This window comes from Coregonus clupeaformis, chromosome 16, assembly GCF_020615455.1.
Source record: "Coregonus clupeaformis isolate EN_2021a chromosome 16, ASM2061545v1, whole genome shotgun sequence".
Classification (NCBI taxonomy): domain Eukaryota; kingdom Metazoa; phylum Chordata; class Actinopteri; order Salmoniformes; family Salmonidae; genus Coregonus; species Coregonus clupeaformis.
In genome coordinates this window covers 2,909,067-2,930,700 of record NC_059207.1, presented here as the reverse complement: position 1 = coordinate 2,930,700, position 21,634 = coordinate 2,909,067, and the positions used below count along the sequence as shown (strand labels likewise).

At 43.5% G+C, this 21,634-nt stretch overlaps 1 protein-coding gene and 1 pseudogene across 1 annotated transcript; one reads left to right on the top strand and one right to left on the bottom strand.

Annotated features, from left to right (window-relative positions):
- The first annotated feature begins 7,715 nt into the window (after positions 1-7,715).
- LOC121572998 (transmembrane protein 88) lies at positions 7,716-13,673 on the top strand. The gene is made up of 3 exons (XM_041885036.2): positions 7,716-8,214; positions 10,714-11,088; positions 13,386-13,673. The coding sequence occupies exons 2-3, from the start codon at positions 10,720-10,722 to the stop codon at positions 13,671-13,673; spliced, it is 657 nt and encodes a 218-aa protein (XP_041740970.2). The 5' UTR covers positions 7,716-8,214; positions 10,714-10,719.
- A 986-nt stretch (positions 13,674-14,659) lies between these two features.
- LOC121573107 lies at positions 14,660-14,785 on the bottom strand (annotated as a pseudogene).
- Between the last annotated feature and the right edge of the window lie 6,849 nt (positions 14,786-21,634).

Here is a 21,634-nt window from a genome sequence, read left to right as displayed (position 1 = left end):
TCACAAGGTTTTCACACACTGTTGCTGGTATTTTGGCCCATTCCTCCATGCAGATCTCCTCTAGAGCAGTGATGTTTTGGGGCTGTCGCTGGGCAACACAGACTTTCAACTCCCTCCAAAGATTTTCTATGGGGTTGAGATCTGGAGACTGGCTAGGCCACTCCAGGACCTTGAAATGCTTCTTACGAAGCCACTCCTTCGTTGCCCGGGCAGTGTGTTTGGGATCATTGTCATGCTGAAAGACCCAGCCACGTTTCATCTTCAATGCCCTTGCTGATGGAAGGAGGTTTTCACTCAAAATCTCACGATTCATGGCCCCATTCATTCTTTCCTTTACACTGATCAGTCGTCCTGGTCCCTTTGCAGAAAAACAGCCCCAAAGCATGATGTTTCCACCCCCATGCTTCACAGTAGGTATGGTGTTCTTTGGATGCAACTCAGCATTCTTTGTCCTCCAAACACGACGAGTTGAGTTTTTACCAAAAAGTTCTATTTTGGTTTCATCTGACCATATGACATTCTACCAATCCTCTTCTGGATCATCCAAATGCACTCTAGCAAACTTCAGACGGGCCTGGACATGTACTGGCTTAAGCAGGGGGACACGTCTGGCACTGCAGGATTTGAGTCCCTGGCGGCGTAGTGTGTTACTGATGGTAGGCTTTGTTACTTTGGTCCCAGTTCTCTGCAGGTCATTCACTAGGTCCCCCCGTGTGGTTCTGGGATTTTTGCTCACCGTTCTTGTGATCATTTTGACCCCACGGGGTGAGATCTTGCGTGGAGCCCCAGATCGAGGGAGATTATCAGTGGTCTTGTATGTCTTCCATTTCCTAATAATTGCTCCCACAGTTGATTTCTTCAAACCAAGCTGCTTACCTATTGCAGATTCAGTCTTCCCAGCCTAGTGCAGGTCTACAATTTTGTTTCTGGTGTCCTTTGACAGCTCTTTGGTCTTGGCCATAGTGGAGTTTGGAGTGTGACTGTTTGAGGTTGTGGACAGGTGTCTTTTATACTGATAACAAGTTCAAACAGGTGCCATTAATACAGGTAACGAGTGGAGGACAGAGGAGCCTCTTAAAGAAAAAGTTACAGGTCTGTGAGAGCCAGAAATCTTGCTTGTTTGTAGGTGACCAAATACTTATTTTCCACCATAATTTGCAAATAAATTCATAAAAAATCCTACAATGTGATTTTCTGGATTTTTTTCTTCTCAATTTGTCTGTCATAGTTGATGTGTACCTATGATGAAATTTCCAGGCCTCTCTCATCTTTTTAAGTGGGAGAACTTGCACAATTGGTGGCTGACTAAATACTTTTTTCCCCCACTGTATATCCTAACATCACTTTGTCGGGCAAAGACTCAACATCAAAACTCAAAAGAACAGACAATGGACAATGACCCTTCTGTTTCTCCACTCACGCCACCCTGTCTGTGTTGCACCAAACGACGAACATCACAAACACCGGCAATCTTCCCCTTCAGTTGGTCAGCTTTCACATTTACTGCTACCCCAGTAATCACTCCTTTCAATTACACACTTTTCTTGAGACCAAAACAATTAATTTATCTTGCCCCATTCGTTTAACACGGAGCGCCTGCTCTCTCTGACCAGCAGAAACACAAACAATTATCACAAGACCACTTCTGGTTACCCTCACCGATTCCACAGCACCTGTTGTAGAAAATTATCAAACAAACAAAGTACTTTCAGAGTTTTTGTAGAATCAAGATAGACTTTATTACACAAGCAATAGAGCCGAGCTGGTCTGCAGAGCAACTGCCGTCCCAGACTTCTTTTCATATCAAATCTGAGCCACTATGGTTTCTTTGTCTAGCTTCTTTCCTGTCTATCCCTATGTCTGCTTGGTCTCCTTTTCATATCATATCGGAACCCCCTCTTTATCCAAACAGCCATCATCCCTTGACCTGGAGCCACCATGGTTTTCTACTTGTGGCTATGTGTATCGGGTCATAGCGCACAAACAAGTGATAATGTTAGTTCCGTTACTATTCATATCTCCACACAGCTGCGCCCTTGGAAGATAGTAAAAGACTGGATGAACTGAAAAACTGTGGTCACTCTGAGGCTCTTTGTCTAGGATGAGCTGAAAAAAACTGTGGTCATTCTGAGGCTCCTTGTCCTGACCGTGTGACCAGGTTACTCAGAAGCAACGAGAAATGGAAACAATACAGGTCTATCTGTTCCTAAAGTTTATCTCCATCCCATGTCCTTGACTACATGCCAGACCAGCTGCAGGGAGCTGGAGGGAACCATCCTTTCTCAGAAGCACAGCATTTGCACTAAAGAAATGTCTCTACTATTGTTAAGCATATTATAATATATGTAATGGAAAAATACCTAGAGCCATTTCATCATGGCTCTGTTTTAACCCTTTAATTGGTTCTTAATCCATAGGCATATAGGGCATATAGGCATTTCATTTTACAACATGCATAATTAATATAATTGGTTTGTTATGTTGTCTGCCCTTAAGTGAGACAGAGTAGTTAACTAAACATCTCCAATACACCCAACTCTGTTTTCACCCACCCTGAAACCACAAATGTGTCAGCCAAAAGCCAAGGGTCCACTTTTTCCAAAAACTTTACTCCTACTGTCACAGACTCATCTTTATCCTGACCCTCGGTGCAAGCCTCGGGCTCCGAGAACTTCACCACACCTACCACCTCCAATACTTCGCCCTCATTCACTTCCAATTCTCCTCCTGTCTTCAACTCACTCTGTTTACACTTTCTACCATTCTTCTTTAACAAACCATCTCCCTTTTTTCCGCCATTCTTAACCGACTCAAGCTCACCCTCTTCCTCCCTCTCTCTCTTAGACCTCCTCTGCCTCTCTTTTTCCCTCAATTCCGCCTCCGTATTCCAAGTATAAGTCTCCTTATGATTATACTGCACTTGTCCTGACATACATCTTGTTCTTGCCTTGTCAAGGGACGCCATTTAACCGGCTGTCACAATCTCCGTACAATCCCCTCTATGTGGCTATGTATGGAAATTGTCTTTCTAGGCCAGGTGTCAGTTAAACTGCAGTACCGAAGCAAAACTGTAGCTTCTAAACCGGAACCCTGGCCCCTTAACTCCACCCGGATCTGATGGCCAAAGACGGTCAGTCTGGTGTGTCTGTGCCTGTGTGTGTGACCAAACACTCGCACCCCACCAACACAATGCTGGCTCAAGGGGCTAGTGTGATCATCATGTTGTTGGACTAATGATGGGAAAACCTAGGAAGTCTTTGAAGCTATTGTTGGTCATTGTTGTCGTCCGGGGTTACTATTAAAGTTAGCCGAGGCTCTGACTATGAAGTAAGCTATTATTAATTTATAATTACTCAGATAGGATCAATGAAATATAGATTGTCGTGTGGATACATACAGTGCCTTGCAAAGTGGGATTGAAATGGATTTAATCTTAATTTTTTGGTCAACAATCTACTCAAAATATTCTATAATGTCAAAGTGGAAGAAAAATGATATATATATTTTTAAAGATTAATAAGAATGTGATAACTAAAATAGTCGTTGCACAAGTATTCAGCCCCTTTGTTCAGGAAAGCCTAAATTAGTTCAGGAGTAAAATGTGGCTTAAAAAAAAATCCCTTAATAAATTACATGGATTCACTCTCATTTAAATAATATATGTTGACATGATTTTTGAATGACTAACCCTTCCTCTGTCCCCCATTCATACAACATCTGTAAGGTCCCTCAGTTTAGTATTGAAGACCAGGGAGCTTTTTGAAAGCCTCATAAAGAAGGGCAGTGATTGGTAGATGGGTAACAATAACAAATCAGACATTGAATACATCTTTAAGCATGGTCAAGTTAATAATTATGCTGTGGATTAGGATGGAATGACTTTTAATGTTCCAAGGGGAAAATTGTTTTAGACACAATTATGTATCAAACCACCCAGACACATCAAAGATACAGTCGTCCTTCTGAACTGAGCTGCAGGACAGGAATGAAACTGCTCAGGGATGTTACCATGAGGCCAGTGGTGATCTTAAAACAGTTACAGAGTTCAATGGCTGTGATGGGAGAAAACTGAGGATGGATCAACAACGTTGTAGTGACTCCACAATAATGACAAATGACAGAGTGAAAAGAAGAATACAAATACACAGAATACAAATATTCCAAAACATGCATCTTGTATGCAACAAGGCACTAAGGTAATACTGCAAAAGAACATGAAAATGGAATACACTTTTTGGCCTAAATGGAAAGCCTTATGTTTGGGGCAAATCCAACACAACACATCCCTGAGTAACTGCCTCATTTTCAAGCATGGTGGTGGCTGCATCATGCAGTGGGCTCCTCAGAGGAGGAAGGGGAGGACCATCCTCCTCAGTGAATTTCATAAAAATAAAAATAGTGAAACATTAAAAAATGTATCATTTTTAAAATAAAACTATGCTAAATACTGTATATTCACATCACCAAATAATTGATTAAAATACACTGTTTTGCAATGAAGGTCTACAGTAGCCTCAACAGCACTCTGTAGGGTAGCACCATGGTGTAGCCAGACAGCTAGTTTCCGTCCTCCTCTGTGTACATTGACTTCAATACAAAACCTAGGAGGCTCATGGTTCTCACCCCCTTCCATAGATTTACACAGTAATTATGACAACTTCTGGAGGACGTCCTCCAACCTATCAGAGCTCTTGCAGCATGAACTGACATGTTGTCCACCCAGTCAAAGGATCAGATAATTAATCTAGTACTGAAAGTATAAGCTACAGCTATACTGTAGCTTATTCGTTGCTTTAAAAATGAAGGAGAAGCAAGAGAGAGAGAGAGCGAGAAAGAGAGAGCTATATTTTGTAGTATTTTATTTCACTTTCACTTAGCTAGTGAATGCAGCTAGCTTGTGTAGCATACTCAAACACCTGGCTCAAACAGTGGGGGGTGCTATGTTAGCTAGTTGGCTATGCCACCGCTTGCTGCTTGCTGACTGTACAACAATGTAGGCGGTGTGTAATGGTTAGTGGTTATGATATGAAGGTTTGGCTTGTAAAGATATTTTCGCCTGGTCACAGGCAGCTGATATGTTGTGCACTGAAGTCCACAAGTGAAGGGAAAAGGTGAGAGGAGGAGAGCGCGTATGGCTGCTATGAAAGTGAACTGTGTTCGCATGTGATCAGGGGTGTATTCATTCTGCCGATTCTGTTGAAAAATGTTTCTTAAATGGAAGCAAAAGGGATAAACATACCTGAATTTGCCCAATAGATACTCTCGTTTGCAACTGTTGGACTAATGATTACACCCTAAGGTGGTATTGAATGTGTCACTGTCTGTCACCTTGATTACTCTAATGTGTCTCTCCACTTGTGCTCCTACGTTGTAAACTTTCATTCATAGGCTAGGTTGTAGCAACCTCATGATGGGTATAGGGAAACTTCGAGTATCATGTAGTAGCCTAAACCTATCGATGTTACATTGAACTGGGTGAATGGAATATGAATGACAGTCATCCAATATGCTGTAATAGAAGGCCATGCTCATTAAAAACAATATTGTCCTCCCTCATCTTAATCATCACCGATCACCACTGTCATCATGGTATGGGTATGCTTGACATCGGCAAATACTGGGGAGTTTTTCATGATAAAGAGAAACATAATGGAGCTAAGCACACATAAAATTGTAGAGGAAAACTTGCTTCAGTCTGCTTTGCAACAGACACTAGGAGAGGAATTCACCTTTCAGTAGGAAAATAACCTACAACAAAAGGCCAGATCTACACTGGAGTTGCTTACCAGTACATGTCTACTATGGAGGTTCCACAAGACTGTTGAGAAAGAGTTGGCTGGACAGACTAAAACACTTTCACATATGAACACTGCAATTACCCAATCAACCAGTGTGCGGTTTCATGCTTGATTATATTCCCTGCCACAGATGCAACAACAGTTAGTTTTAGAAGCTATTTTCTCCATTGCTTACTTCTTCTTGTCTCACTCCCTCTCCATCACACTCTCTTTCAGCAACACTTCTGATTGAATTGCATCAACCACATCCCTCTCTTCCACCCTCCTCCCACCCCATCTACTCATTCATCTTCCGCTTCTTCTTACATAATCCAACATTTAAAAATGCAAACCATAGGCCGTATATGACGCAAACACATCTGTAAGTCAGTCTCTTGGGTGTACAGTGCACTAAGAGGTAGAAGATGGTACTGATAAGGCATTTTCTTCTTTCTTGGTTCGGATAAGCATGATATAAGCTAACAAAAAACATGAACATGTAAAGCCCAGTAAAAGTGGACAGTAAAAGATGGCAAAGATCAACAGTATCTCTAACTCATCTATTTGAGCATGTTTGGATCCCCCTGGTCTCTGTGTTCTCCACTCCTGCCCCTCGACTCCTCTCTTCTCTGCTCAGATACAGATAAAAGATACTCAAATATCTGTAGAGATCAGGGATAAAGCCCAGTGGAGGGACAAGGGAAATAAATACTGACCAGCTCAAAGGGGAGAAGAGAGCGAGAACAGAGAGAAAGAAAGGAGAGAAAGGGTGAGAGAGAGAGAAAATCCAATCAGACAACAGTAATTACTCTGTGATTTGCACTCACGCTCTTATCAGTTCAGAAATTCTTCTTCTGTCCCCTCTCTCGTTTTATCAATTTTTTCTTCCCTTGTTCCATTGATCCTTCCAGTTATCCCTCCCGTCCGCGATTCCTGATATTGTCTTTTTCATCATAAAAGAGAATTGTTGTGGCCATGTTGTGGCGTCTCTCTGGACTTCCTAACATCTTTTGCATCTCTGCTTAATGTAACTGTTATGACATCCATCCTCTATACCTCCTCCATCCTCTGTTCCTTGTCTTTCTTTATCTGGGTTCTTGGTGTTTCTCAGTGGGAATCAAGGACCCATCCCTAAACACTATCAGAGCTGAACTGGCCCACCTGTCCCCTCCCAGTGTGAAGCTGCTCTCTCTCACATCGCTATCTTCCACTGCTACAGACTCATGGGTTACGGTTGGAGCTCAGATTAGGGTTGCAGCTAGGGTTAGGGTTATGGTTAAGGCTAGGTCTACTATTGTAAGTACAGTGTAATACCCAAACGTGTTACACTTTACTTCCAGAAATCTTTGTAAAATAATAAAAGCACTGACTAATGTACGTACATCTTTACATAAGTTGGTCTAAGCAACTAGGGTTGTCATCCTGTCTGTAAAATGGTGGGGATGTCAATGGCACCATGCAGCCTCTGCTCCATCCCTGGCTGCTGATTAGACCACAGCGACACAGCAGCTCTTTAAATAAACACTCCCTCTCTCCTTCTCCCCCTCTCACACTCTCTCTTAATCCCCTCTCCCTCTCTCCACAGGCTCCATCACTTCACAGGTTATCAGAGAAGCAGCCTGGCTCCATCCCCAAACACAGACTGCTGCACACAGTTCATAGAGGGATAGAGAGAAGAGAGAGGGGGTGCTTTACAGACACTGGGTGTAGTAGTTAAGAGGGAGAGGAGTGTGGTGGGGACACAAGCACTCGATGTAGTAGTTAAGAAAGGGGGGGGGAAGGGGGAGGGAGGAGAAGGAGTGAGGGAGAAGTGAGAGAGAGCGTGAGAGAAAGGCATCCCTCTAATTCCTCAAGACGGGCTCTTGTATCAAACGTAGTAAGTGTGAGAAGAGGAGGAGAAGGAGGGACGGACTGACGGACTGACGGAGGGACGTACAGAGGTCTGGGATACCTCTAAAGAGCTGAGGCCCAAAAACGCTGAGGCTGGAGCGGTCGACTGCAGTCAGGGCGAGAACATCAGATGAAAGGAGGAAGCACTTCAGTCTGAGAAGAAGGGGAGGGGGACCGACACTGACTTATCCCTGACGGACCGACGACCCTGCACAGTGCAGAGAGGAAACAGCATGAGACTACACCTACTGGAGGCCAGCATACCATTACTACACGAGCTGGTCACAACTTCATTAAGAAGAGTGTAAAGGAATCTGAACTGATACAGAGGGACTAGAAGTGAAAACCCAAAGCCAAAACGCAAGGGGAGATTTGAGGAAAGACAGGAGAGAGAACAGTTAAAGCTTGTGAACATTGTCCACCTTCTTGAATAAGTGGGGAAAAAAGAGAGAGTTTCACTGCAACTTCAAGGAGAAGAGAAGAGAGAAGAAGAGAAGGAGAAGAGAAGAGAGAAGAAGAGAGAGGCTCTACCAGGCTCCACGTCAATGTGAGTGAGAACGTACAGACCCAGGGAGGGAGTTGAACTAACTAAAACATTCTATTTAGACGTCAACTATTCTAATATCTGTGAAAAGCATTCACAAAATTAGCAGCATTTAAAAATTACTATTCTTGTTAGCATCACTGATAATTAAATGCATAGATAATAACATTTCAGACAAGGGGTACACTACCGTTCAAAAGTTTGGGGTCACTTAGAAATGTCCTTGTTTTCGAAAGAAAAGCAATTTTTTTGTCCATTAAAATAACATCAAATTGATCGAATTGATCGAATTGAAATACAGTGTAGACATTGTTAATGTTGTAAATTGCTATTGCATTTTAATGGAATATCTACATAGGCGTACAGAGGCCCATTATCAGCAACCATCAGTCCTGTGTTCCAATGGCACGTTGTGTTTGCTAATCCAAGTTTATCATTTTAAAAGGCTAACTGATCGTTAGAAAACCCTTTTGCAATTATGTTAGCACAGCTGAAAACTGTTGTGCTGATTAAAGAAGCAATAAAACTGGACTTCTTGAGACTAGTTGAGTATCTGGAGCATCAGCAATTGTGGGTTCGATTACAGGCTCAAAATGGCCAGAAACAAATAACTGCCAGTCAAAAGACAATAGAGCTGCTTCAGTATGTTCTAGATTAGAGAATATATTATGAGAATCTTTCAAGGACCAGCTTGAATATAGTTCAGTGTTATATCAGTAACCACAAAGCTAGAGAGGAAGGTCATTTGAAAATACCATAGGACATGATTCAGTCATTTCTATAGCAGATTAAGATCAGTGTCTCCAGAGTTATGAGAAACAATGACGTGTCATTTTTCAAAGAATAGCAAATACATGGGATGTGTAAAACAGATGGAGCAGCCAAGTGGAGGCCTATTTTAAGTCGGGATACAACGCGTGAGCAGGTCTCCCTCTTACTGGACTCTGACCTTACACCTGAACAACACTTTACTAACAATAGGAGACTGACGTAGAACGTAAACAGTTATCGAGTCAGTAACAATACTTCTCAAGTGGACGTCTTCCATAGCGTGGTTAGGGTCAGGGTTAACGGTCAGATGAGGGTGATGTGTGTTTGTTTGGTAAAAATAAGGGGTGGAAAAATGTAGTCTTGTCCTGGAGGCAGAACAGAGTGACATTCCTTTAGATAGGCCAGTTGCAAAGTCAAAATGAGCTTTTTGGTCTTAATTTATGGTTAGGGTTTGGCATTAGGGTTAGCAGTGTGGTTAAGGTCAGGTTTAAAATCCTATTTTATGACTTTGTGGCTGTGCCAGCTAGTGACCACTCTGCAGAGCTGCCTCCAGTACAAGATTCATGACGAAAAACATGAACCCACAAATACCCACAAGAGTTTATCATGCGGTCAAGAAAACCCCTTGTCCCGGCTAAAACCAATGTGAGGCATTCAATGTTTTATTTTGTTTCCTGCACCTGTGGAAGTGCTGGATGTGCATACACTGCTTTAGAAATAAAAGTACTACGGGGAGGAAAAAGAACAGTACCCACGCTGCTAGAATTCTCATGGGTGTGCTTGAATGCTACCAAAAAGTATTATATTTTCCCTTGGCATTATTTGTACCCTGCACCTGTGGAATATTGCTCAATATACTACTTTTACACAACTTCTGAACTAACAGTGTTAAGTGCTGGGCCTTGGCCCCTCTGGTCTGCCCTGATAGATTTAACACACTGGGGCCGAGCGGTGCCGAGGTCTGGGGTATTTCTGGAAGGCGGGCTGGCCGCTGACCTCAGTCCATTGTTCAGGCTGGTCAGGGCAACGCTTAGTTAGCATGGGGGAGGGGGTGCTATCCTGTCAGCGTTAATGGCACATGTCAGTTAGGCGTTATAGCTGATTCAGGGAAACTTGAAACTTGGTCTATGGTGGTTTGGTGTGTTTTTTTTTACCATACTGGAAGAATCAAACAACACCTTTACAGTGTCTTGAACAAGTTGTCTAAGTTTTCTATTTCTAACAAGACAGGAACGGCAGTCTGTTATCAGCCCAACGATAAACAAATGCATTCAGGCATGTGTAGAAGCACACACAAACACACACACACATGCACACACACATCCTTTGGTTCTGTCTCTTACCCTTCATCTTCATCTTATCCATCATCATCCTCTGTGCACCCTCATCTGGCAATTAGAGGCGTTTCCCACAGGGCCAATCAACGTTCAGATGACGATCCCGCTCTGACCAATCAGCTTTCAGATAACCATCCCGCTCTGACCAATCAGCTTTCAGATAACCATCCTGCACTGATAGAAGATATGAGAGTGTTTATAGATTACACGGTGCAGCCTGCCGTCCTCTTCCTCTAACAGATCATTCCTCTAACTAACCTCCCTGTGAACTACCTTTGAAGACTGAGCTGGTACACTCGAGAATGAGAAACAAGGACCATATTATACATGTAGCGTTGCATTGTATTGTTCACATTGGATCAACCTGTGCTAACCTTTATCTCTCCCTCCCCAGTTGACCATGAGTATGAGTGGCACACTGGAGAAGGGGGCTCACCACCAGGCTCTGGAGTTCTCCGAGGAGCTCTCTCCCGACAACCACCACCACCACCTCCAGCACTCCAACTCTCTGGCCTCCAGCGCTCCTGTGGGGACCCCCTCCGGCGTGGTGGTGCCTCCCCCGTACTCTGCAGCTGAGAGTGGGGGAGGTGGTAGCGGCGCTCCCCTAGAGCTCCGGGGCTCTCTGGACTGCTGGGCGTGCTCGGTGCTGGTGACAGCCCAGAACCTGGTCATCGCGGGGATCAACGCCTGCCTGGCCGGACTGGTGTTCGGACTCATCCTCACCCCCGCCATCGTCATGGTGGTGTTCGGATTCCTCTGTCATTCTACGGTAAGAAGGGTGTGTGTGTGTGTGTGTGTGTGTGTGTGTGTGTACACAAAGTAAAGGGCATTTCTTACATTCATCTTCCAAAATTCCTAGGTGTCATTTCAATTTCGCATTCATATTTCATCTGTGTCAGCGTGTGTGCGTCAGTGTGAGTGGTGTTTGCTAACACAGTCATAACCATTTACCATTTCAGAAGTACTCAGGAGTAACTGACTAGATAAGAGACCAGTAATTATATGTTATACAGCATGCTGACATTTCAGGAGAGACTAACTGTAAATACTAACTAAACTTTCACCATCCACCACGAGTTTGGAATACTTTAGCTGAAAATTAGGGTGGAGTTTGGAATAGTTTAAATGAGGGTGGAGTTTGGAATAGTTTAAATAAGGGTGGAGTTTGGAATAGTTTAAATGAGGTGGCGTTTGGAATAGTTTAAATAAGGGTGGAGTTTGGAATAGTTTAAATAAGGGTGGAGTTTGGAATAGTTTAAATGAGGGTGGAGTTTGGAATAGTTTAAATGAGGGTGGAGTTTGGAATAGTTTAAATAAGGGTGGAGTTTAGAATAGTTTAAATGAGGGTGGAGTTTGGCCCTCTGTGATGTGTTTCACAAGCAGATGTTTAAGAACAGAGTCTGCATCCCAAATCGAACACCTCACACCCAGTTATAGTGCACTACTTTTAACCATGCAGGGCCCATAGAGTTCTGGTCAAAAGTAGTGCACTATATAGGGAATAGGGTGCCAGTCAGGGTTTAGAATCAGACTGGACAGGTTAGGACTCAGGAGTCAGGGGAGAGTGATTAGCTAGCCTGGCTGGTCCCAGGTCTAGATGTGCTTTAGTCCAAGAAAGTTTTAAACACACACATGCACAGATTCACAGACGTAATGTGAAATACATTTAGCACACTTGAGCTCACAAACACAGACTCACACAGATGCACGCATGCAAGACCCTGTAGAGATGGGATGGTGCATGCACGCTCACAGACACACACCTTTGACCCCAGTAAATCCCACTAGTTTTAGTTTCCCACCCTGCCACCCCTACTGGTCATAGTGGGTCAGAGTGGGAATGGGAAGAAGGGCCACAGCACTACTGGTCTGACCACCTTACTAATGATCAGGGTATGCACGCATGGGTGTGTATTCAAAGAGACATGTTACAGGAACCTTGTGACACCAGTTAAGAAGGGATTAGGGTGGAGAGAGAGAGAGAGAGAGAGAGAGAGAGAGAGAGAGAGAGAGAGAGAGAGAGAGAAATGAAACAAAGGAGAGAGGGGGATGAGAAAGAAGTGAGGGGGGAATTTTAAAGCTGGTTAAAAAGTTACCCTGATCTCACAGTTTGCTGTCACAAACTCTGAAAAAGATAGAGGATCTTCGCTAACCAGTTGCAAGAACTTGAAATGAACAGTTGCATGATTTCAGAGCTAGATACCAAACACACACCCAACTCACAACCAAATGCCTTCAATAAGAATGAATATAAACAATATTAAGTTTGGGACATAAAATCCCTGATGAGGCCTCAGAAAGTAGAAACGAACAGACATTCATGTATAGTGTCATCTGTGTTCACCTCCCAACCTCCCTCAAAACTGCCTCTCCTCTCCTCTCCTCTCCTCTCCTCTCCTCTCCTCTCCTCTCCTCTCCTCTCCTCTCCTCTCTTCTCTCCTCTCTTCTCTTCTCTTCTCTTCTCTTCTCTTCTCTTCTCTTCTCTTCTCTTCTCTTCTCTTCTCTTCTCTTCTCTTCTCTTCTCTTCTCTTCTCTTCTCTTCTCTTCTCTTCTCTCCTCTCCCTCTCACTCTCCCTTCACTCTCTCCTATTATTGTGATGTTACACAGCTGTGATATAAGAATGGCAATTAATCACATTTAATCTATGGAAGGGCTCCTCGTTCTTTGTGGGGTCAGTATGAGTGTGTGAGAACAAAACAGATTGGGTTTGTGAGTGTTGATCAATCTCTCTCTCTCTCTTGTGTGTGTGTGTGTGTGTGTGTGTGTGTCAGACTGATATCTGCTCTATCCTCACCTCAGACACACCTTCTACCAGGGGCACATCATCGTCTCCCTGCAGCTCCTCCTCTCCCCTATCTGTCCATTCCTGCATTCCTCCTTTATTCCTCCATCCTTCACTTGTCTTGACCATGGGCGCTGAAACCAACGACTCTCTCCATCTGTTCTGAGAAGACACTAACAGAAAGCTTCATTAGCTTTCATTAGCATTATGCAGTCATAGGAACAGTAAGAAAAACAGTAAGTAACACAAACAAACAAAAAACAACACATGTCCCTCTCCCCAGGTGCGCCCTCATGGGACAACCCGCTACTGCTCGGACCTGCTGAATGACGGTGGCTGTGTGGCCCTCCTGGTGGTAGGTTTCCTCCTGGTTACCCCCCTCCTGGTCCTGGCTCTGGCCGCCTACTGCCGCCTGGCCCACCACCTCCAGCTGGGGCTCTGCTTTATACCATATTCCAGGGCTGTCTACAAGAACCTGCCCGCCACACAGCACCATGGCCTGGGAGGGGGCTGCTGTGGAGGTGGTGGGGCCGGAGGGGAGGGAGGACGAAAGGGGAAGGTCTGGGTGTGAAGGGGAGAGGGTGGGGAGAGGGTGGGGAGAGGGAGGAGGGAGAGGGTGGGGAGAGGGAGGTGGGGAGAGGGTGGGGAGATGGAGGTGGTGAGAGGGTGGGGAGAGGGGGTGGGAGAGGGAGGGTGGGGAGAGGGGGGGAGAGGGTGGGGAGAGGGAGGGGAGAGGGTGGGGAGAGTAGGGCAGAGGCTGGGGAGAGGGAGGGGAGAGGTGGGGAGAGGGTGGGGAGAAGGTGGGGAGAGGGTGGGGAGAAGGTGGGGAGAGGGTGGGGAGAAGGTGGGGAGAGGGTGGGGAGAAGGTGGGGAGAGGGTGGGGAGAGGAAGAGAAGGGAGCGCGTGGAGGGAAAGGGAGAGCCAAGATGAGGAGAGAGACGGGATGAAAGGAGGGAAGAATGGCATTAGAGAAGGGAGGAGGAGGAGAAGGAGGTGAAAGAGGAGGAGAAGAACAACCACAGCAGTCAAACTCCTATCTGGGAAGGCTACAGTACAAGCCCCACAGAACAAAGTAAACCATTCCTCTGGCCTGAGTTCAACCAAAGTAACCCCCCTCACACCACCACGCTATATACAACCAATTTAATGAAAAGTGACCTGTCAACATGTGGGATTTACTGTCAGAAAATATTATAGCAGACCAAAAAGAAGCAGGAATTTTTACACTGTTCAAGATGGAGAACAAGTAATCAACAGCAAACATCTCAACCACATGGCAGGCTAAATTTTGTTTCTTCAGTAAAACACTGGACATTGTATTAAAGGACATAATATCACTGCCATGTGTTCACATCAAATATCACATCAACACAGTCTCTTTAAGCATTTATCCATCATGAAGGACCTTCAGTATAGTTTTGTACATTTAGTTGACTATGGTTTATGACTGCTACTGTTTCTTGTACATTTCCTTTTTTCAAATATAGCCTATTTGGAATCAGTTTGAGTCTGTCTTTTATTTAAAAAAACAGTGTGTTCGTTGTGGTTATTCATTGTGGTTATGCATGAATTCCCACATTTGGGGTTATTCGCAGGGGTCAACACAGCCAGAGTGCAATGGCTGAGCCTCGCCATGGGTGAACCACCTTCTTGATCATAGTATCTCCCCTGCCAGCTAAATATGAGTTGCACATATTCAATGTGAGGAAGGGATTCCAGTTCATACATTATTCGGCAACTCGGTTCGCAATTTGTTACGAGACGGTTGCAGATGCGCATATGAACGGCCAGATTTAAATACCGTATCTTGAAAAAATGTCACGTTTATTTTACAATCACAGCTGTATTCTCAGTGGGGTATGAAGCTGCACTACCGCCAGCAACGAACACAGGACACGGCTAAAATCACCGCCACCATTAGATAAAAAAAACGAAAACTAAAAAACTAAAATGAAAGTTATTACTGTTAAATCACCAGTGTTTTGTCATTTGTAATTAGCAAATCAGTTAACTGACTAACTTCTTCCAGTGTGAAGTCATTGGTAGGTAGCTTGGTAAACTATACTGAACAAAAATATAATCACAACATGTAAAGTGTTGGTCCCATTTTTCATGAGCTAAAATAAAAGATTCCAGAAATGCATCCACCTGACAGGTAAAAGGCCACTCTAAAATGTATAGTTTTTTCACACAACACAATGCCACAGATGTCTCAAGTTTTGAGGGAGCGTGCAATTGGCATGCTGACTACAGGAATGTCCAACAGAGCTGTTGACAGAGAATTTAATGTTAATTTCTCTACCATAAGCCGCCTCCAACGTCGTTTTAGAGGATTTGGCAGTACATCCAACCGGCCTCACAACAGCAGACCACGTGTAACCACACCAGCCCAGGACCGTCACATCCGGCTTCTTCACCTGCGGGATCGTCTGAGAAGGGGGAGGGGGATGCTCAGGAGTATTTCTGTCTGTAATAAAGCCCTTTTGTGGGGGAAAAACTATTTCTGATTGGCTGGGCCTGGCTCCCAAGTGGGTGGGCCTATGCCCTCCCAGGCCCACCCAGTAGGGCCTAATGAATATATTTCAATTGACTGATTTCCTTCTATGAACTGTAACTCAGTAAAATCTTTGAAATTGTTGCATCTTGCGTTTATATTTTTGTTCAGTATATATTTTCAAAGTAGCTTCCCCAACACTGAATTGAACTGTAAAAATGTATTACCTTTTAATGTGGTATGCACAACCAGTCACCTCACCTCACCACCCTAAACCCTAAGGGAGAGATCGAAATTTAGGGGCTGGTGCAACTCAAGGTGTCATAAAACAATTAAACCTATTTTCACATGACCCTCCCCTTTTCACATGACCCTCCCCTAAATTGAACACTCTCCCCCCTCATAGAATGAACTCAGAATAATGTTTCCCACCACAAATAGCAATAACTGTAGCGACCCTGCATTTATAAACATGTATATCGACTTTGCCACTTCAGCATGCTTTGTGACACAGTCGATGCCGCGCAGGACGACGGGCCAGAAGGTTGATGGTTTGCTGACCACCACAGACGAGCTCACTCTCCCTGCCTGTTTCATTACATTATGATCAGAGCCGGCTGCAGACAATGATCAGCTAGGGGGAAATCAGATTTTCAACATTTTGATGCCGTATTTATAATGATATAAAATATATGCAATGAATTTTCCACCAACAGGTTTCTGCACCAATGCACCACACAACCAATAAACAAAGCATACCAACTTCGGGCACTTCAATATCATGGTTTGTGTTTTCATCACCACAATAAATAGACTATTTTAATCTCGACAAACAGAGAATGCATCCCTCCCTACCTTGTAAGCTTATCCAGTATCGAAGGCTTGGCTTGGCAGTCTCTGAATGTCATTCAACTTTTAGGTGTTTTGTAACAGATGTCTATTTCCATTAATCAATTGGCCACTGCACAGTTTGGATTGATTGATTCATTGATTTTATTTGTCAGTTAAGAAATACATATATAAACAAAGATTTTTTGAAGTGACCGGGATTGCACAATAAAGTCGGGGACTTCTTTCCATTGTGGTCCCTATTTTTTTTACAGAAATATATCAACAATGACATAGATACAGACACATTACAGCGATAGAGACTAAAAAATGCTCAACCTCCAGATGAGTATGAGGGGGGAGTTTAAGTACAATTCTTATAAGCTTGTTTGGCTGGTAGCTTATTTTTTTTAGATATTTGGGGCTGCTGGTGAACCATGATGTGCAGGCATAATCAAAGTGACACTGAACTAGCGCAGTTGCCAGAGTCTTTAGGGTGTCGATAGCTAGGTTTCCATCCAATTGGCGACACATTTTTATGTGAATATTCTCAAATCTTCATAAAAACAATACGCCATTTCAGAGTTTCTTTTAGGAAAATGTGGCGCCAGATAACAGGACAGGGAAGATTTTAATTTACCGGACATTTGAGAAATAAATAAATGAGGGATGTTGGCCAAATGTGCCACATTTGAGTCATTAAAAACGCCTTATAACAAATTACAAAAACACTATTCCTTGTGTTTGGATGTGTAGCATATGCAAAACTTTATAGCCTATTTTGGTTTTCCTAAAACAATAATTGTCCACCTCACAGTACAGCTGTCAGAGATTTGAGCACTAAATGTATCAGGACATTGCATGCAAAGGCCTATAGGCTTAGGTGTCCACTGTATGATATTAATATTTTAATATATATATATACAGTGGGGAAAAAAAGTATTTAGTCAGCCACCAATTGTGCAAGTTCTCCCACTTAAAAAGATGAGAGAGGCCTGTAATTTTCATCATAGGTACACGTCAACTATGACAGACAAATTTAGAAAACAAAATCCAGAAAATCACATTGTAGGATTTTTATGAATTTATTTGCAAATTATGGTGGAAAATAAGTATTTGGTCACCTACAAACAAGCAAGATTTCTGGCTCTCACAGACCTGTAACTTCTTCTTTAAGAGGCTCCTCTGTCCTCCACTGTTACCTGTATTAATGGCACCTGTTTGAACTTGTTATCAGTATAAAAGACACCTGTCCACAACCTCAAACAGTCACACTCCAAACTCCACTATGGCCAAGACCAAAGAGCTGTCAAAGGACACCAGAAACAAAATTGTAGACCTGCAACAGGCTGGGAAGACTGAATCTGCAATAGGTAAGCAGCTTGGTTTGAAGAAATCAACTGTGGGAGCAATTATTAGGAAATGGAAGACATACAAGACCACTGATAATCTCCCTCGATCTGAGGCTCCACGCAAAGATCTCACCCCGTGGGGTCAAAATGATCACAAGAACGGTGAGCAAAAATCCCAGAACCACACGGGGGACCTAGTGAATGACCTGCAGAGAGCTGGGACAAAAGTAACAAAGCCTACCATCAGTAACACACTACGCGCCAGGGACTCAAATCCTGCTGCGCCAGACGTGTCCCCCCTGCTTAAGCCAGTACATGTCCAGGCCCGTCTGAAGTGTGCTAGAGTGCATTTGGATGATCCAGAAGAGGATTGGGAGAATGCCATATGGTCAGATGAAACCAAAATAGAACTTTTTGGTAAAAACTCAACTCGGTCGTGTTTGGAGGACAAAGAATGCTGAGTTGCATCCAAAGAACACCATACCTAGTGTGAAGCATGGGCGTGGAAACATCATGCTTTGGGGCTGTTTTTCTGCAAAGGGACCAGGACGACTGATCCGTGTAAAGGAAAGAATGAATGGGGCCATGTATCGTGAATTTTTAAGTGAAAACCTCCTTCCATCAGCAAGGGCATTGAAGATGAAACGTGGCTGGGTCTTTCAGCATGACAACGATCCCAAACTCACCGCCCGGGCAACGAAGGAGTGGCTTCGTAAGAAGCATTTCAAGGTCCTGGAGTGGCCTAGCCAGTCTCTAGATCTCAACCCCATAGAAAATCTTTGGAGGGAGTTGAAAGTCTGTGTTGCCCAGCAACAGCCCCAAAACATCACTGCTCTAGAGGAGATCTGCATGGAGGAATGGGCCAAAATTGGGCCAGCAACAGTGTGTGAAAACATTGTGAAGACTTACAGAAAACATTTGACCTGTGTCATTGCCAACAAAGGGTATATAACAAAGTATTGAGAAACTTTTGTTATTGACCAAATACTTATTTTCCACCATAATTTGCAAATAAATTCATTAAAAATCCTACAATGTGATTTTCTGGATTATTTTTTCTCATTTTGTCTGTCATAGTTGACGTGTACCTATGATGAAAATTACAGGCCTCTCTCATCTTTTTAAGTGGGAGAACTTGCACAATTGGTGGCTGACTAAATACTTTTTTTCCCCACTGTATATATAGCTTATATAAAGGAAGAGAAGCTTAGGCCTAACCCATGCATTACTTTATGTCAGATGGCTACTGTGTCTGCTAGATATAGGCGTACAGAAGGAGGGTAATTTGTTAATTTTTGATCCAAATATTTTGTATAAAGACAAGCATTATGTTGTTAGTTTATAGGAGTAACTCTGATAGGCCTGAAACAGTCTTCCTCACCTCAAGTTCAACTGTCGGAGTCAGTTGGAGCGTCGGGGCGCACTGCCTTCATATCATAGGCCTGCAGTAGCTAAAGCTTAATAATAGCCACATCATACCAAACCTTCACAAAAATGTCTAAACTTTATGAGAAGCCATTATTTAGAGGGAAAATACAAGCAGAAGAGCAAATGTAAACCAGGGAAAAAACACACTACCCTCCCCTGTGCCACCCAAAAAACACACAACCCTCCCCTGTGCCACCCAAAAAACACACAACCCTCCCCAAAGCAAAAACAAAAGTTTGACAACCCTCCCCTATCTTGGACCACCCCACCCCCAGTAAATGTAGATCTGTCCCTAACCCCTACCCTTAACCATAACCCTTACCTAACCATTTAAAATGTAAACTTCAATGGGGTAGGGACATCCCAAGGACAGTAGCAGTGCATGGGTAAAATCACTGGGGAAGCCAAGCCAAAAAACAACAACATATATTGCGTTGTTTGATCTATAACCTGTTAGTTCATACGCCTTGCGATCATGATATACAGTGGGGAAAAAAACTATTTAGTCAGCCACCAATTGTGCAAGTTCTCCCACTTAAAAAGATGAGAGAGGCCTGTAATTTTCATCATAGGTACACGTCAACTATGACAGACAAATTGAGAAAATCCAGAAAATCACATTGTAGGATTTTTAATGAATTTATTTGCAAATTATGGTGGAAAATAAGTATTTGGTCACCTACAAACAAGCAAGATTTCTGGCTCTCACAGACCTGTAACTTCTTCTAAGTGGCTCCTCTGTCCTCTACTCGTTACCTGTATTAATGGCACCTGTTTGAACTTGTTATCAGTATAAAAGACACCTGTCCACAACCTCAAACAGTCACACTCCAAACTCCACTATGGCCAAGACCAAAGAGCTGTCAAAGGACACCAGAAACAAAATTGTAGACCTGCACCAGGCTGGGAAGACTGAATCTGCAATAGGTAAGCAGCTTGGTTTGAAGAAATCAACTGTGGGAGCAATTATTAGGAAATGGAAGACATACAAGACCACTGATAATCTCCCTCGATCTGGGGCTCCACGCAAGATCTCACCCCGTGGGGTCAAAATGATCACAAGAACGGTGAGCAAAAATCCCAGAACCACACGGGGGGACCTAGTGAATGACCTGCAGAGAGCTGGGACCAAAGTAACAAAGCCTACCATCAGTAACACACTACGCCGCCAGGGACTCAAATCCTGCAGTGCCAGACATGTCCCCCTGCTTAAGCCAGTACATGTCCAGGCCCGTCTGAAGTTTGCTAGAGTGCATTTGGATGATCCAGAAGTGGATTGGGAGAATGTCATATGGTCAGATGAAACCAAAATAGAACTTTTTGGTAAAAACTCAACTCGTCGTGTTTGGAGGACAAAGAATGCTGAGTTGCATCCAAAGAACACCATACCTACTGTGAAGCATGGGGGTGGAAACATCATGCTTTGGGGCTGTTTCTCTGCAAAGGGACCAGGACGACTGATCCGTGTAAAGGAAAGAATGAATGGGGCCATGTATCGTGAGATTTTGAGTGAAAATCTCCTTCCATCAGCAAGGGCATTGAAGATGAAACGTGGCTGGGTCTTTCAGCATGACAATGATCCCAAACACACCACCTGTGCAACGAAGGAGTGGCTTCGTAAGAAGCATTTCAAGGTCCTGGAGTGGCCTAGCCAGTCTCCAGATCTCAACCCCATAGAAAATCTTTGGAGGGAGTTGAAAGTCTGTGTTGCCCAGCGACAGCCCCAAAACATCACTGCTCTAGAGGAGATCTGCATGGAGGAATGGGCCAAAATACCAGCAACAGTGTGTGAAAACCTTGTGAAGACTTACAGAAAACGTTTGACCTGTGTCATTGCCAATAAAGGGTATATAACAAAGTATTGATAAACTTTTGTTGTTGACCAAATACTTATTTTCCACCATAATTTGCAAATAAATTCATAAAAAATCCTACAATGTGATTTTCAGGATTTATTTTCTCATTTTGTCTGTCATAGTTGACGTGTACCTATGATGACAATTACAGGCCTCTCTCATCTTTTTAAGTGGGAGAACTTGCACAATTGGTGGCTGACTAAATACTTTTTTCCCCCACTGTATAGGCCTAAGGCTGAGACAATGAGAAGACACAGTGGCAGAATATATTCAACCACACCTTTGTTTCATCACAAAACCGAAGACCAACCTCTGTCCAGTGAAGTCCACAAAGCATATTGCATGTAACAAACAGTTAGATGACCTACAACATGGTCAAGCAAGTTAATGTTTCTGACATTTTCAGACTACTAAACAACTATTGATTTAGAACCATGAAGAGTTACCACAAGTCGCAAAGAAAACCGGAGCTGCCTCCATTATTCCAACACCATTTCAACTTCAACATTTCAACATTTCAACATCATCAAATCACCTATGCTTAGTCTAATACAGTGGCAACTAAAAGATACCT